General features: G+C 47.2%; 1 protein-coding gene across 1 annotated transcript in view; it reads left to right on the top strand.

Annotated features, from left to right (window-relative positions):
- Window positions 1-18,286, top strand: part of LOC126204058 (probable G-protein coupled receptor Mth-like 3) — a 754,641-nt gene that overhangs the window by 647,058 nt on the left and 89,297 nt on the right. The window contains exons 8-9 of the mRNA XM_049938481.1: window positions 10,497-10,575; window positions 15,107-15,294. Coding sequence (XP_049794438.1) covers window positions 10,497-10,575; window positions 15,107-15,294 — 267 coding nt within the window. The remainder of the gene's footprint in view (window positions 1-10,496; window positions 10,576-15,106; window positions 15,295-18,286) is intronic.

The following is an 18,286-nucleotide window of genomic DNA, read 5'->3' as shown; positions in this document are numbered from 1 at the left end:
CATATGAATCTGACTCTAGTACCTGCTTTTCCCACTATCTGTTTTGTGTAGTCATTCCACTTAAGATCGCTCTGGATAGTTACGCCTAGATACACTACTGGCCATTAAAATTGCTACACCAAGAAGAAATGCAGATGATAAAGGGATATTCCTTGGACAAACATATTATACTAGAACTGACATGTGATTACATTTACACGCAATTTGGGTGCACAGATCCTGAGAAATCAGTACCTAGAACTACCACCTCAGGCCGTAATAACAACCTTGATACGCCTGGGCATTGAGTCAAACAGAGTTTGGATGGCGTGTACAGGTATAGCTGCCCGTGTAGCTTCAACACGATACCACAGTTCAGCAAGAGTAGTGACTGGTGTATTGTGACGAGCCAGTTGCTCGGCCACCATTGACCAGACGTTTTCAATTGGTGAGAGATCTTGGGAATGTGCTGGCCAGTATCTGTATTCAGAAAGGCCCATACAGGACCTGCAACATGCGGTCGTGCATTATCCTGTTGAAATGTAGGGTTTCGCAGGGATCGAATGGAGGGTAGAGCCACGGGTCGTAACACATCTGAAATGTAACGTCCACTGTTCAAAGTGCCGTCAATGCGAACAAGAGGTGACCGAGACGTGTAACCAATGGCACCCCATACCATCACGCCGGGTGATACGCCAGTATGGCGATGACGAATACACGCTTCCAACGTCCGTTCACCGCGATGTCGCCAAACACGGATGCGACCATCATGATGCTGTAAACAGAACCTCGATTCATTTGAAAAAATGACGTTTTGCCATTCGTGCACCCAGGTTCGTCGTTGAGTACACCATCGCAGGCGCTCCTGTCCGTGATGCAGTGTCAAGGGTAACCACAGCCATCGTTTCCGAGCTGATAGCCCATGCTGCTGCAAATGTCGTCGAACTGTTCGTGCAGATGGTTGTTGTCTTGCAAACGTCCGCATCTGTTGACTCAGGGATCGAGATGTGGCTGCGCGATCCGTTACAGCCATGCGGATAAGATGCCTGTCATCTTAACTGCTAGTGATACGAGGCCGTTGGGATCCAGCACAGCGTTCCGTATTACCCTCCTGAGCTCACCGATTCCATATTCTGCTAACGGTCATTGGATCTCAATCAACGCGAGCAGCAATGTCGCGATACGATAATCCTCAATCGCGATAGGCTACAATCCGACCTTTATCAAAGTAGGAAACGTGATGGTACGCATTTCTCCTTACACGAGGCATCACAACAACGTTTCACCAGGCAACGCCGGTAAACTGTTGTTTGTGTATGAGAAATCGGTTGGAAACTTTCCTCATGTCAGCACTTTGTAGGTGTCGCCACCGGCGCCAACTTTGTGTGAATGCTCTGAAAAGCTGATCATTTGCATATCACAGCATCTTCTTCCTGTCGGTTAATTTCGCGTCTGTAGCACGTCATCTTCGTGGTGTAGCAATTTTAGTGGCCAGTAGTGTATTGTACTGCAGACTCTGTCTCCAACTGTTTGTCATCAATAGTGTAACTGTACAGAAGTTGATTTCATTTCCTAGGTATGCGCAATACGTTACATTTATTTGTTTTCAGGGTCAGCTGCCAGAGTGTGCACCATTTATTAATTCTGTGCTGGTCGTTCTACAAATTCCTACTATCTTATGGCGTTGCTAGTTTGGTATAGACAACTGCATCATCTGCGAATAGCATTAAAGAGCATCCGACGCTTTCTACTAGCTCGTTTATATATATTGTAAACAGCAACGGTCCAATCACACTTTCCTGTGGTACTACAGATATTATCTTTTCATTTCAAATTTCTCTGATTTCGATAAATAAAGGAAAAATACACGAGAATAACGATTAAATGCACACATGGCGGAAAAGGTGATGCCATGCGATAGGTCCTATTACTTGGAAAAAAACATGGAATCCTTCATTTCCTACTGTCGTAGGGCGAGTAGTGTTCACTGTCCCGCTGCTGCGATCTTGGCACATGCCCAGAACAGCATACAGTGCATCAATAAATTGGGCAACGTGAGAAGCACACGACAGTCTTCGTCGACTTGCCTGAAGATGCATGACAGACCAGTTTAAATAATGCTCTGGAACGTGAATCATAACCGGCTGTGATACTCAAACGTCGTCGACTATAAGCTGTTTGATCAAAAGTATCCGGACACCTATTAGTGGACATTAATATGGGTTGTGTCCACCCTTCGCCTTTACGACTGCTTGAACTCTATTGAGGACACTTTCAGTGAGTGCATTTTCAACTTGTCGTCGCGTAATGAATAGTCCATTAAATCTCGGGCATGCAGCGCGCAAATAAAATTTTCTCCACTGATATTTCAGCCGCGTATTTTCCAGCCATCCTCAGTGCGAGTCACATGACTGACGACAAGATGCCAAGCGCGGCCTTATATACTCCACCGCGGCGGTACTGCGCATGCGGGTCGCAGATGCTGGTCGGCGGCAGAGACATACACTTACACATGCGCCGCCTGTGGCGAAGGCCTACAGACATTCGATTCGCTTATCTATGTATGATCGGCGGCGGTGACACGATGACGACTTCTCTGCGGTTAAATTACCCCAAGAGCCGGATTCCATGCTTTGCCCAAATTAAAACCATTATCTCTTTTTATTAAATTATTACCTAATCTAATCTCTATAGTTTCCCTGAAGACAGATTCACAAAAGGTAGAGGTGTATGTTAAAATCTTCACATCACTGTAATTCATGGAATGCCCTGTATCAATGCAATGTTCGGCCGCAGCTGACTTGTCTGGCTATGATAAGCGTGTGTATCTTCGATGCTCCACACATCTCTCATGAACAGTGCGTGTTCTTTGACCTGTGTATGACTTCTCACAATTTCGGCAATGAATCTGATACACACCCGCTTTGCGAAGCTACAAATCGTCCTTCACAGAGCCGAGTAAAGTTACAATCTTCATGAGGGGCCGGAATATCACCTAACACAGTGTTTCTTTAGAATACGGCCTATCTTCGTGGAAAGAGCATCCACATAGGGCAAAAACGCATTAGATCTGAAGGAATTACAATCTTCTTTCCCATCACATACCTGCATTCTAGGTTTTGCATTGAAAGCTCTACGAGTTTGTTGCGGAGAAAATCCATTCGATTTAAAAAATGCTCTTGAGGTATGTGAGCTCTTCTTCAAATTGTCTTTATTGGATACAAAGTGCGCCCTATGCACTAAGGACTTAAGGACACCTATGGTCTGTGAAGGGTGATGGCAGCTACTGGCACGGAGATATAGATTTGTGTGTCTTGGTTTCCGATATACGGCATGACCTAATGTGCCATCAACTTTTGGATGTCTCATCACCAACAGTCGACCTGGGCAGATGTAGAGAGGTTTAAATGTTCCTGTTGATGTGTTACTCCGGTAACATCCAGTGACTAGCCCGGCAGTCTGCCTTCGGCGGTGCTACGGCACGGACGTCTGTTTACGTCCCTGCCGGAGAAGTTCGCGCTCGCGCAGTTGTTTACCTCTTCGGCGTACTCGCGCGTTTAGACGACTCGATATAGAATGGCACATGCATACCGAAAGTCGACTCTCAAGATTAGTTTTTCGAATGAATATGCGAGACCGAAAGCCTACGAAATAGAAAGGTTCCTACGAGACGAAGTTAAACTTGACTACAACGAACTTATCGGAATCCACCTCTCCATAGTGAGCAGTGTTGTTTACGTCAAGCTGATTAACGATGCAGTATGTGACAGAATCATCCGAGATACTAAACATGGACTCAAATTTCGGCACTCTGATGGACATGTTGGAGAAGTAACTATTGATCATGCAGGACTGGGCTTACGAAACATACGTATTTTCGAACTTCCCTTCGAGTTTCCGTCTGACTTAGTCGTTGACGCCTTACGCCCATATGGAAGAGTGCTTAGCCACGTTGAGGAAAAATGGTCCAACTTCACGACTTACCCCGTTCTCAATGGGGTGCGTCAAATCAGAATAGAACTGACACAACATGTACCCTCGTACTTGTTCATCGGCGGATGCAGAGCTATAGTCATATACGATGGACAACCCAAAACATGCTCAGGCTGTGGGAAAGAGGGCCACGTCCGTTCCGAATGTATGCAGCGGAGGATAGTGCAAGTTCCAAACGGCGAACCCGTACCTCCGTCCACGTTGACGCCGCTGCCACTAACGTATGCGGACGCATTTCGAACGGATCCCATCCCGAAGAATGACCAGCTACCAAATCCTGACAGTTTACGGCAACCGACTGCGGCGGAGACCGCCTCCAGTGACGAAACGACGCACACATCTGCCGCTCCGGCGCCGACGACGCACTTAACCGAGCGGAAAGGATCGGTAGGAGAAATGGAAATTGATCCTGCTGTTGTGCCGACAGCTGCTTTCGTCCCTGAGCACCGGGAGTCACTTCCGCACTCGGATACGGAGGCGCACACGCGCAAACAACGATCGCCGAAGCGCCACAAGAAACGACGGCTAGCGCCGTCGGATACCTGCTTACTGCAGTCCACGTCAGACGGACTTGGGTGTAACGTCGATACAGTGCATCCGGATGCGCAACGGGAGGTTCTACCTCCCACACAGCAGTACGACGCGAATCATGCTACACAGGGGTTGAATACAGACACACCGGACGGAAAGCTGACGGAAGGAGTCCCTCCACCCACCGCAGCACCGCCACCGCCTTCGGTCAGCCCGGCAGGAGAGACACGACGGGAGCTGGACCTCCAGCACAGGAACTGGGCCGACGAATCCGATACTGACCCCTACACCGACGACGAACCCGCAATGGCGAGTGCTGGGTCCACAGGATGTTAACCGCGCAGAAGATGCAGACTGACGCACAGACAGCATGTCACCGGGCAGAAGCACACAAATTAACATAAGCGTTCATGTGCGCTTTACGCACTGAGGAACAGCGGCAGGCATATCGAACAGCCTCTATTAATATTAATACGATCAGAACGCCTGTCAAATTGCAATTATTACGAGACATGTTGCATGCGTCAGACGTCGACATCGTTCTGCTGCAGGAAGTATGTGTTGAGAGCTTCCCCGACCTCTATGAGTACGGTACGTACATTACACCTACTACCGACGGCGGCAGCGGAACAGCGATACTTCTACGTAGCGGCATAGTAGCCGAGGACGTGGTGTACCTGCCGTCAGCGCGAGGACTGGCGCTCACAGTGCTGGGAGTACGGGTCGTTAACATTTACGCACCGTCGGGGTCAGACAGACGGCGCGACCGATCCCGATTTTATGCAGAGGAGATTGCAACACTATTCTTAGGTCGGTATGAACATGTCTTATTTGGAGGCGACTTCAACTGCGTGCTCGCACCAAAAGATCAACACCCACGTTATACTTCGTGCCCGGAGCTGCGGCAACTCATACAGGACATGAATCTCATTGATACATGGGAGAAGATACATGGCGACAGACGTGGATACGCCTACGTCACGAGTCACTCTGCAAGTCGTCTCGATCGCATCTACGTAACACGTCGTCTCGAACCTGCGATCCTAGATGCGGAATTGTGGCCTGTCGCCTTTTCAGATCACATAGCATATATATGCACGGTCTCCTTGAGTCGTCAACAAGTGTGGAGGAGTCGCAGTGTTTGGAAACTGAATACAGCACACCTTAGGGAACCTGAGTGCAAACGCTTAGTCGAAGACACTTGGCACGTGTGTGAACGACGCCTCGCGACATATCCGACGACGTTGCAGTGGTGGCTGGAATGCGTTAAGCCTGCATTGCGCCGAGCGTTAATTGCATACGGAAGGGAGCAGATGATGAAGCGGCGATACACGACGGAATTTTATTTCACGATGCTCCGCGAACTTTCTGTACAAGCACCTTCACAGGAGCGTCGTGCAGGTATAAAACGAGCACAGGCCCAAATAATTTCCATAACGCGCCGCCGACTGGAGGGTGTCGCAATCCGTGCAAGGGCCTTTGAACGAGTCCGTGGAGAATCCCCGTCGATGTATCACGTTATCAGAGAAAAACAACGTAGTCGCAGAACCTTAATACAGACGGTCGTACTGCCAGATGGTCGCCGCATGACAACGCAAAAAGACATTGCCAACGCTTTCGCGGAACACTACGGTCATCTCTATGAAGAAGCGGAACACGATCAGGCAGCCTTTCATGAGGTCCGACGAACGCTCTCCGCGTGTCTCGACGAGTCGGCCAACCTGGAGTTAACAGGAGAAGTCACAGTTGACGACGTAATGGAAGCGATTGATAAGGGAGCGTCGCACAAATCGCCGGGGCCCGACGGGTTTCCGTTACAGTTCTATCGTACATTTAAAGATCTCATGATTCCACGATGGACTGCCATGTACTGCGAATTGATGTCTCCCAACGTGCCTCTTCCGCCCACCTTCGTGGAAGGAATGATCATCCCCATCCACAAACCGTCTGGCGGCACAGGGATACAGGCCTACCGGCCACTGACCCTTCTTAATTGCGACTACAAGATCTACGCCAGGATACTTGCAGCACGCTTTAAACGCGTGATACGCCAAGTGATTTCACTCGACCAAACCCAGCCAGGAGGAGCTAGCAATATACAAACGGCACTCAGCGACTACCGCGATGTTATCGCACTGGCTTCAACATGTCGTTTCCGGGGTGTATTGGTATCGATAGACTTCGATCGCGCATTTGACAGGCTGAGTCATGCTTATCTCACGGACGTGATGACGAAAATGAAGTTTCCGGAAAGTTTTGTCACCGTCGTCATGAGACTACTCCTCGGAGCCGCATCCAAAGTGCTCATCAATGGACGCTTGGTGGGGCCCATCACCATCTCACGATCGGTCAGACAAGGGTGCCCGCTGTCAACGATATTGTATGCCATCGCTGTCGAGCCGCTGCTTTGCGGGCTCCGGAATCGACTCCAAGGAATGACGATAAGGCACAACAAGTTTATATGCCGAACATACGCAGATGACCTAGTGTTTTTAGCACGGTCAGGCGACGAGGCAAGAGCGGCCCTGCATTGGATTCATTTGTCTTGTACGGCTACGGGAAGTCGCCTGAACATGGCAAAGTCGGGAGCAATGAACATCGGGAGAGGACTCCCGACAGGAAGTGTAGCACCATTACAGCCGATCACCACGATGAAATGCCTAGGAATTATCTTCACTACAGACGTTCGACGCACGGCGGCACTGAGTTACAGACATCTTCTGCAAACAATTCGTGCGAGTGTCCGAAGTCACAGGTTAAGGGCACTGGATATGATACAACGGGTCACCTTTGCCAACACTTATCTAGCTTCTCGCATCCCCCACCTGGCACAAGTTCTTCCTATGCCGGTGGTGTTGGCCCGCCGAATCCTGGCGGCACTAGGATATTTTGTGAGCACAGGTCTGCTTTTTAAGGTAGGATACGAAACCCTCACCCTTCCTCGTAGTCGTGGAGGTCTTGGACTAGTCCACGTACGCGACCGAGCAGTGGCTATTTTTGTAACCACAATGATAAAGATGTGGACACGACACCAGACAAGTCTGACGGGCAGCTTGATAGACGAACTCGCTCCACCTTCTCGTTCGGCTCCGGTAGCGGTGGCTCACATCTCACCATCGCTTGCCCATATGCGAACCTTCTTTGTGGAACACAGTTATGTACATATGGAACTACCAACTACCAGGACGGCGACGGCACGTGATATATATCACATCTTGACTCGACGACGGCCGAATAATGCCGTAGAGCGCCGCCGACCAACGGTTACGTGGTCAGTGGTATGGCGTACAGTGCACCACCCACACCTTGATACGGGAACGCGCGCACTGTGGTATCAGGTGGTCAATGGGAAATACGTGACTCGTTCCAGGTTGCATACAATTCATATGGCGGACGAGCCACTGTGTCCGCAGTGCAATGTTATAGACACTGAGGAGCATCGCCTGATATGCGGTCCTTCGGCGGACGTATGGTGTTTGGTCAAAAAAATGATCGCCTTCCTCCTTCGGGTGGGGCCGCAAACAATAGAACCACGCACACTACTTCTCCCAGATAGGACGTATTATCCCCGAACGAAGACAAACGCAGTGACTTGGATTCGAGGTTTGACTGTGCGTTATCTTTTCCGAGACGGCAGTAAGAATGTGCTTGACTTTTGGGCCTTACTACAGGAACATCACTCACAGCTTATGAGACATCCGACATATCGATCATATTACGCAAATTTTTTAGGGAGTGCCTTGCTTGATCCCCCACCCAGTTGGGGTGTCCCGGGTAGGAGAATGTAATTATTGTCTATAAGTATCAGAACAAGAAAGGACCAGGACAGTGGAGAGGATACACAAACACACGTGAAGACGTACCCGACACCAACGCGAGGTATGACGGGATTAGCGAGGTACGCGCCTAAAAGAGGAACGTAGAACGTTATTGTTTTGTACTGACAGAAGCAGGATATTTTTTTTTTCACTATTATGTAAAAAAAAAGTCCACTTATTTACGTTGCCCAGAAACATTTTATTTTATAAAGTCATCGTCTTATATATTTAAAGAAAAAGTGCTAGAAGCAGTTTATGTTTGTTATTGTTACACAAAAAAAAAAAAGTTGGTAGAGCACTTGCCCGCGAAAGGCAAAGGTCAAAAAAAAAAAATAGTCCAAGTTTGAAGTCAGCTCTCCTGACGGACCCTCTTTGGTGACACTACTTCTGTTTTACACTGGCGGCTTCTGCCCCTCGTGACATCTAGTAGTCTGTTCAACATTACACAGTAGTGTGCGGATGCTTTCGATCCGATAGTCCACACGTTAAGGGATCTTTGAGAGCCAGGAGAATGCACTACGTCATGGGAACTATGGTGGGAAAATTTGGTAAGAAGAGGCATACATTATAAGCTAATACAAGGTCTCTTAATGTGGTTGTGTGTGCTTTTGGTGCAAATTATTCCTTCCGCCGGAATGACGACACTGCACGAGAAGGGGTTGTTGGCAGATTAGAAGCTGACCGCAATTAAAATGGCTGACAATTTACTATTGACGACAGCGTCATTTCGCCCCTTTGGAGACGTTTTCAGGAGGGGGAAAACATTCATCTGCATTTTCAGCAGGGCCAACCAGTCGCTACAACTGTAAGTTTCCCTTCTGTTTGTTTCCTGGATTGCTTCTTGCACACGAGAGCAACAATATACATGTCTGCTAACACTGCGGTGCCCCGAATACAGAGAGTTTGTAAGACTGGCTGACCACATGTACGTCCCAGAATTACCATTGCTAATTTACTTGGTCTTAGAGGCGAATTGCACACCGCTTCATTTATGTCCTGCAGGTGTGATAACTATACTAGAAACATGTTTCACAAGCGATCATATGCTAAAAACCATCACAAGACAAGCACATTTCCAGACCACATAATAAATATACAGGGTGTTACAAAAAGGAACGGCCAAACTTTCAGGAAAAATTCCTCACACACAAATAAAGAAAATATGTTACGTGGATATGTGTCCGGAAACGCTTAATTTCCATGTTAGAGCTCATTTTAGTTTCGTCAGTATGTACTGTACTTCCTCGATTCACTGCCAGTTGGCCCAATTGAAGGAAGGTAATGTTGACTTCGGTGCTTGTGTTGACATGCGACTCATTGCTCTACAGTACATGAAGCACATCACTACGTAGCATCAACAGGTTAGTGTTCATCACGAACGTGATTTTGCAGTCAGTGCAATGTTTACAAATGCGGAGTTGGCAGATGCCCATTTGATGTATGGATTAGCACGGGGCAATAGTTCAAATGGTTCAAATGGCTCTGACCACTATGCGACTTAACTTCTGAGGTCATCAGTCGCCTAGAACTTAGAACTAATTAAACCTAACTTACCTAAGAACATCACACACATCCATGCCCGAGGCAGGATTCGAACCTGCGACCGTAGCGGTCGCCATACAGGCCGGCACGGGGCAATAGCCGTGGCGCGTTACGTTTGTATCGAGACAGATTTCCAGAACTAAGTGCAGGTAACGTTGCGTATAGATGAACAAGTGCTAACAGATTGTATACATGCGTATAGATGGACAAGTGCTAACAGATTGTATACATGTGTCTAGCCGGTTTCTTGAAATGTATTTTTTTCTCTCTCTCACTCTCTCTCTCTCTCTCTCTCTCTCTGTGTGTGTGTGTGTGTGTGTGTGTGTGTGTGTGTGTGTGAGTTTGTGTGCGTACAGATCAAAGCTTAAAGTTCAAGTTCGTAGTATTCGGTATGTCAGGACCCAAAGAATTAGACGCTGCGGAAAGCATTTGTTTTTATGGGCAACTGGTAGCTGGTTGAGGGCAGTTTGCACAGAGAAGATTGTATGAATCTCTTGCACTTCTAAAAATTCATCCAGAAAATATTCTGTAGCAGTTTCCATCTGATCTTTGTCATTCTTGTCACTAACGATTTACTTAGGTTTAGCCTGCCACCAAGACGAAATCTTAACTTGTTGTGCTCCTCTGTTGCAGCGTTCGTCATACAGTTCACGTTCCTGGCAGCCTTCTTCTGGCTGAACGTCATGTGCATCGACATTTCCTGGACCTTCACGTAAGTAACTTTACCTCCAGTCTCCAACACTCAGAACTTTTAGAAAATTTGGTTGAGTTTCGTTTACTACACTATAATCTTGCTGTGAAGGAAACAGTAATGGTACTACTTTTAATTAAGCTTAACGAGTTAAATGAAACTTACCATATGTGTCTAACTACCTTCCACCTATGAAAATAATTATAGTGGTATGAAATGTCTTCTAGTGGGCGATTGTACACATAAAGCTTGGTACCCTTGGTTCTATTTCTCTCTCTCTCTCTCTCTCTCTCTCTCTCTCTCTCTCTCTGTTCTACCGCCTGGGAACAGAGGATGTGTGTGGAGCAGGTCTTCAGGTACGAGGGGCCAAATTTATCACCTAATTGTGTACAGCATCTACGATTATCGGGATGATCACTGATTTTTCTGTACTTAGCTAATGTTTTAACAGTTACAATACGAATTTTCTTTCTCGATACTGACAAAGAACTTGTTTTTAAATTTTCTCTTTTGCCCTAATAAGCAAGATAGGTTGCTTGGTATCCTGAGGCACCGTACAGCTTGATTCTTCTCAGCTAGACCGCAAATAAATGAGAATGGGATAAAGGCTACCTAGTTCAAATACCTGGTTAGGTATGGGAGTGGACATCCATTTGAGTCATTTTCCTTGGTGGAAACCATGAGTTCGAATCCACATTCAATGTGTACCAGTGACAACACGCTCCTAGCCAAAAATATGAAAATAAGTAGCTGCTTGGCTCTGTAACATATCGTGCTTTTCAGCTCCTCATTACTTGCTCTGATGCACAAGGCAGGCTGTTCAAGAGACGGATTCATTGCAGAGTTCTAAACTGCCCATCTAGACAGACTACATGAGAACTGGTATCGGGTTCAGGGGTTCCCCAGTGGGAATCTATGGGAGAAAATTTCTAATTCCGTCGTTTGCCTTACAACCAAGTAAAACCTGCTGAACACTTCTATCTGAATGAGCGGACTGGAAAATTTGTTAATTTATGTCTCGGACAGTACGTCCTAGACAAAAATGTGGAAGTATAATGTGTTTCTTTAAGTATGTAATTGTTGACTGGTTCGACATGTGAACAGTATCTGACAACGTGATTTGCTTGAGCTCCTGCTTTCTTCTCATTACCTGAACGTGGTCTCTGACGGACGAAACCGGTAATTTCCTGTTGAAATTGTATGTAATTGCGCCTGATAGTAAAACATTCTGAAACTCGATTTCAACAATCACTGACGATTCCACCAAGACCGAAATGTAGTTCTTTCCAAACACAAGAAGTGACTGGCTGCACACCACAAATTCCCCCTAATCTCTCATCGTATTCTCATTAACCCTTCACGAGACAGTGACACAGCTTACGTTGCGCCGTCTTCCTATAATAGCGGGCCTGTAAATTTATCCAGCCGGATTTCGAGAGCCAATGTCGCGTTTTTCCAGAACTTCCTATTCAACACCGTGAATATTTCTGGTACACTCCAGTGTCGGTTACGCTGCCCTGTTAAGATCCTATCTGCACTTTTCTGAGTTCGATATATGTTTGCTGGTACGCATACTTGATAAGGACTCAAAAAATTTGAACAATTCCCTAGTACTGGCCACAGCATCTTCACTGTGACGTTATCTGTATGAATGTAACGCACTTTATCAAAATCCTCGTAACATACCTGTCATGCTCCTTCAATAGACTGATTTTATTTCATACCGTTCTCAGACATTTGAACGATGTGACGGACTCCGAAACTTGACCACTAACCTTGTAATTGGATGCTATGTAGTTCTCTCTCTCTCTCTCTCTCTCTCTCTCTCTCTGTCTCTCTCTCTCTCTCTCTCTCTCTCTCTCTCTCTCTCTCTCTCTCTCTCTGTTTAATAAGCATTGTCATGGTTTGATGGTGTTGAGCCAGCAAACAGCAACAAATTTATTTTCAGTTCCTTTATTCAAAAGGTACCGTTACCGGTTTCGAATCATTACGATTCATCTTCAGACGGTTTTGATGCTTTCACTAGAACATGTTGTGCGTTTTTTACAGTTAAAAAAATGGTTCAAATGGCTCTGAGCACTATGGGACTTAACATCTATGGTCATCAGTCCCCTAGAACTTAGAACTACTTAAACCTAACTAACCTAAGGACATCACACAACACCCAGTCATCACGACGCAGAGAAAATCCCTGACCCCACCGGGAATCGAACCCGGGAACCCGGGCGCGGGAAACAGTTCAATTGTCCTAAAATACAAATAATACATAATTATATGCACGCCACACAAGTGGTTGCGCTACAGATTTGCACAGGATGTGACTTACGTGAAATGTCGGTTTGGAGTGTTTGTGTTCATAGTTTTCGTCCAACAGATGTGAATACATTCCCACTGCATTCTTATCGTTGCACACGTAAATTTTTCTCACTTAACACTTTAGATTTGTCACAGAAAAGATTTCTAACATGCACCCACATGTTTTGATACATACAAAGTGCTTACAAACATTTGAGTGTCAAAGATGCTATGATACACTCCTGGAAATGGAAAAAAGAACACATTGACACCGGTGTGCCAGACCCACCATACTTGCTCCGGACACTGCGAGAGGGCTGTACAAGCAATGATCACACGCACGGCACAGCGGACACACCAGGAACCGCGGTGTTGGCCGTCGAATGGCGCTAGCTGCGCAGCATTTGTGCACCGCCGCCGTCAGTGTCAGCCAGTTTGCCGTGGCATACGGAGCTCCATCGCAGTCTTTAACACTGGTAGCATGCCGCGACAGCGTGGACGTGAACCGTATGTGCAGTTGACGGACTTTGAGCGAGGGCGTATAGTGGGCATGCGGGAGGCCGGGTGGACGTACCGCCGAATTGCTCAACACGTGGGGCGTGAGGTCTCCACAGTACATCGATGTTGTCGCCAGTGGTCGGCGGAAGGTGCACGTGCCCGTCGACCTGGGACCGGACCGCAGCGACGCACGGATGCACGCTAAGACTGTAGGATCCTACGCGGTGCCGTAGGGGACCGCACCGCCACTTCCCAGCAAATTAGGGACACTGTTGCTCCTGGGGTATCGGCGAGGACCATTCGCAACCGTCTCCATGAAGCTGGGCTACGGTCCCGCACACCGTTAGGCCGTCTTCCGCTCACGCCCCAACATCGTGCAGCCCGCCTCCAGTGGTGTCGCGACAGGCGTGAATGGAGGGACGAATGGAGACGTGTCGTCTTCAGCGATGAGAGGCGCTTCTGCCTTGGTGCCAATGATGGTCGTATGCGTGTTTGGCGCCGTGCAGGTGAGCGCCACAATCAGGACTGCATACGACCGAGGCACACAGGGCCAACACCCGGCATCATGGTGTGGGGAGCGATCTCCTACACTGGCCGTACACCACTGGTGATCGTCGAGGGGACACTGAATAGTGCACGGTACATCCAAACCGTCATCGAACCCATCGTTCTACCATTCCTAGACCGGCAAGGGAACTTGCTGTTCCAACAGAACAATGCACGTCCGCATGTATCCCGTGCCACCCAACGTGCTCTAGAAGGTGTAAGTCAACTACCCTGGCCAGCAAGATCTCCGGATCTGTCCCCCATTGAGCATGTTTGGGACTGGATGAAGCGTCGTCTCACGCGGTCTGCACGTCCAGCACGAACGCTGGTCCAACTGAGGCGCCAGGTGGAAATGGCATGGCAAGCCGTTCCACAGGACTACATCCAGCATCTCTACGATCGTCTCCATGGGAGAATAGCAGCCTGCATTGCTGCGAAAGGTGGATATACACTGTACTAGTGCCGACATTGTGCATGCTCTGTTGCCTGTGTCTATGTGCCTGTGGTTCTGTCAGTGTGATCGTGTGATGTATCTGACCCCAGGAATGTGTCAATAAAGTTTCCCCTTCCTGGGACAATGAATTCACGGTGTTCTTATTTCAATTTCCAGGAGTGTATATCGTAACATTATAAAGATGTCCATGTTTGGAAAAAGATCATATACTCACTTAAGTAACTGGAACGCCTTTTACACTAGTACACAGAGACATTGATTTTGTGAGTTTTAGAGCGAATACTGTTACATTAATTATGTTAGAAATTCGTCTCGTACGTGTTACGAACGTATTAATCTTTCCTCTTTGCTGGCTTAAGTGATGATCTGAAAGTTTGAGCAGATATCGGTCGGTGTGTGTCGGTTTTCTAAACACTCTGCGGCCCATGTGTTTACCATTTCTCGTACCCAGCACATCTAGAAAGACTAGCTATTTGTCCTATTCTGCCTCTACCTCCAGCTTTTTTATGTTGAAATGGATACTGTTAGGATGTCACAGGAACACACAGCTGTTTCTCACCATGTCTAAGGTGTCATCGATGTACATTACAAGGTGCCAAGTCTAACACCTGTCTTTTGGATTCCTCCATGAAGAAAATGACAACCACCAGCCTAATTGGTCTATCAGTACTAAAAGCTGACTTATGTATTTTCTTGTTGTAACACTGCAATGTGTCCAGTGTTGTTGAAAAGTGACGCCAGTGCTCCCTCTGGCCGCAGCGGGATGCGCACGACGCGGTGCCCGGCGCTGGAGCGCGACCGCCGCCGCTTCCTGTGGTACTCGGCCTACGCCTGGGGCTGCACTGCTGCCATCTGCGCGGCCGCCGTCGGCGCCGAGTTCTCACCCGCCGTGCCCGAAGACTCGCCCTTCAAGCCAAACATCAATAAGGGCACCTGCTGGTTCAAAGGTCAGCTCCTGCGTCTACACTCTTACGGATGATGCACAATGAAACATCTACTACTCAACAAATTCACTCTTTCCCAAACATTACCTATTTATATACTTATAGGTACTAACTGAGTACATTTGGACATGCGTAGGTGATCAAAGGAACTTTGTAGCGTAGGTCAGAATAACACAGGTACTGCATATCGTATTTATCCGTGGACACCAGCCGAGCGACTTCCATGTAAAGTGTATCACCTGTACGGCAATATACACTACTGGCCATTAAAATTACTACACCAAGAAGAAATGCAGACGATAAACGGGTATTCATTGGACAAATATATTATACTAGAACTGACATCTCATTAGATTTTCACGCAATTTGGGTGCATAGATCCTGAGAAATTAGTACCCAGAACAACCACCTCTGGCCGTAATAACAGCCTCGATACGCCTGGGTATTGAGTCAAACAGAGCTTGGATGGCCTGTACAGGTACAGCTGCCCGTGTAGCTTCAACACGATACCACAGTTCAGCAAGAGTAGTGACTGGTGTATTGTGACGAGCCAGTTGCTCGGCCACCATTGACCAGACGTTTTCACTTGGTGAGAGATCTGGAGAATGTGCTGGCCAAGGCAGCAGTCGAACATTTTCTGTATTCAGAAAGGCCCGTACAGGACCTGCAACATGCGTTCGTGCATTATCCTGCTGAAATGTAGGGTTTCGCAGGGATCGAATGAAGGGTACACTCACGGGTCGTAACACATCTGAAATGTAACGTCTACTGATCAAAGAGCCGTCAATGCGAACAAGAGGTGACCGAGACGTGTAACCAATGGCACCCCATACCATCACGCCGAGTGATACGCCAGTACGGCGATGAGGAATACACGCTTCCAATGTGCGTTCAACGCGACGGCGCCAAACACGGAGGTGACCATCGTGATGCTGTAAACAGAACCGGGATTCATCCGAAATAATGACGTTTTGCCATTCGTGCACCCAGGTTCATCGTTGAGTACACCATCGCAGGCGCTCCTGTCTGTGATGCAGCGTCAAGGGTAACCTCAACCATGGTCTCCGAACTGATAGTCCATGCTGCTGCAAACGTCGTCGAACTGTTCGTGCAGATGGTTGTTGTCTTGCAAACGTCCCCATCTGTTGACAGGAATCGAGACGTGGCTGCACGATCCGTTACAGCCATGCGATGAGTTGCCACTCGTCTCGACTGCTAGTGATACGAGGCCGTTGGGATCCAGCACGGCGTTCCGTATTACGCTCCTGAACCCACCGATTCCATATTCTACTAACAGTCATTGGATCTCGACCAACGCGAGCAGCAATGTCGCGATACGATAAACCGCAATCGCGATAGGCTAAAATCCGACCTTTATCAGAGTCGTAAACGTGATGGTACGCATTTCTCCTCCTTACACGAGGCATCACAACAACGTTTGACCAGGCAGCGCCGGTCAACTGCTGTTTGTGTATGAGAAATCGGTTGGAAACTTTCCTCATGTCAGCACGTTGTAGGTGTCGCCACCGGCGCCAACCTTGTGTGAATGCTCTGAGAAGCTAATCATTTGCATATCACAGCATCTTCTTGTTGTCGGTTAAATTTCGCGTCTGTAGCACGTCATCTTCGTGGTGTAGCAATTTTAATGTCCAGTAGTGTATTTCACACTTATTTACAATATTCCACACGTATTTGTACACATATTTCACTTGTATCTCTAGCAAATTTCGCCCTACATTTTCATTTTCAACCATCTCAATGTTTATGACGTCGTATGTCCTGAACTATGTCGTACGATGATATAATTTTGGTGGTACATTCTATATGCGAACACTGTCTGCAAAATGTGTCGCGAATACTGTTAGCAGTAAAGAAGTAATAAATTAGAAAGTCACGCTTCTTGCAACAATTTTACTGCATGACCAACAAAAATGTAGTAACCGATACACCTTTTCTCCTTCCATTCATTATTTTGTGCTGGGTGTCAGTGAGAAAGAGTTTCGCAAACGTTTGAAATCATGATCAAAGTTTGTTGCAAGTAACTAAGAACTCTCATTCTTAATTACTGGATGAATAAAGTTGGCTACACTGCTTTGTCGTCCCTATCCCCGCCCCCTTGTTAGGTAGGTGGCAGCTCGTTTTGTATCATCGCGAAATAGGGGAGACAGTGTCACAGACATGATACGTGAATTGGAGTGGCAATCATTAAAACAAAGGCGTTTTTCGATGCACGGGATGATCTCATGAAATTTCAATCACCAGTTTTCTCCTCCGATTGCGAAAACATTCTGTTGGCACCCACCTACATAGGGAGAAATTATCATCACGATAAAATAAGAGAAATCAGGTCTCGCACGGAAAAATTTAAGTGATCGTTTTTCCAACGTGCCGTTCGAGAGTGGAACGGTAGAGAGACAGCATGAATGTGGTTCATTGAACCCTCTGCCAGGCACTTTATTGTGAATAGCAGAGTAATCACGTAGATGAGATGTAGATGTAGACCCCCCACAGCGATTCTTTCCAGACAGAAACGATATGTGTATCAAACTCGATTAGAATCAGTGCAGTAGCTTGCACTTATAATACGTATGAATTCCACAGGCGAAGTAGCCCTAGACTTCACAAAGAATGTAATTATTCCATTTTCAAAGATGACACATTGTAACAGAATATTTACGGTACTATCACCTTACTAAGACGTGAATGCAAAATACTACCCACGATTCAACAACGCTTTCGAGAGGAGAGAAATAGTCTCATCACCAGAATGTCAAACTTAGCTCATGAGGTTAAAACGCTAAAAGGCCTCCCAGTATATTTTTTGCGTTTATACAGTGAAATAGAATAAAATCGCTGTGACTGTGGGCCCACGCCTTAAACTGAAATCGCCGACTTCCGTCAGTAGTCGTCCCATATTACACCGCTCACCCCACCAGATCGCGTTCTCCTGGTCCGCTATGGTCTTCAGGAGTGTCTAGTTGACGCTTCTACAGAT

This window comes from Schistocerca nitens, chromosome 9, assembly GCF_023898315.1.
Source record: "Schistocerca nitens isolate TAMUIC-IGC-003100 chromosome 9, iqSchNite1.1, whole genome shotgun sequence".
In the NCBI taxonomy this organism is placed as follows: domain Eukaryota; kingdom Metazoa; phylum Arthropoda; class Insecta; order Orthoptera; family Acrididae; genus Schistocerca; species Schistocerca nitens.
Note: the sequence above shows the minus strand (reverse complement) of the source record. Positions and strands in the feature narration are given on the sequence as shown.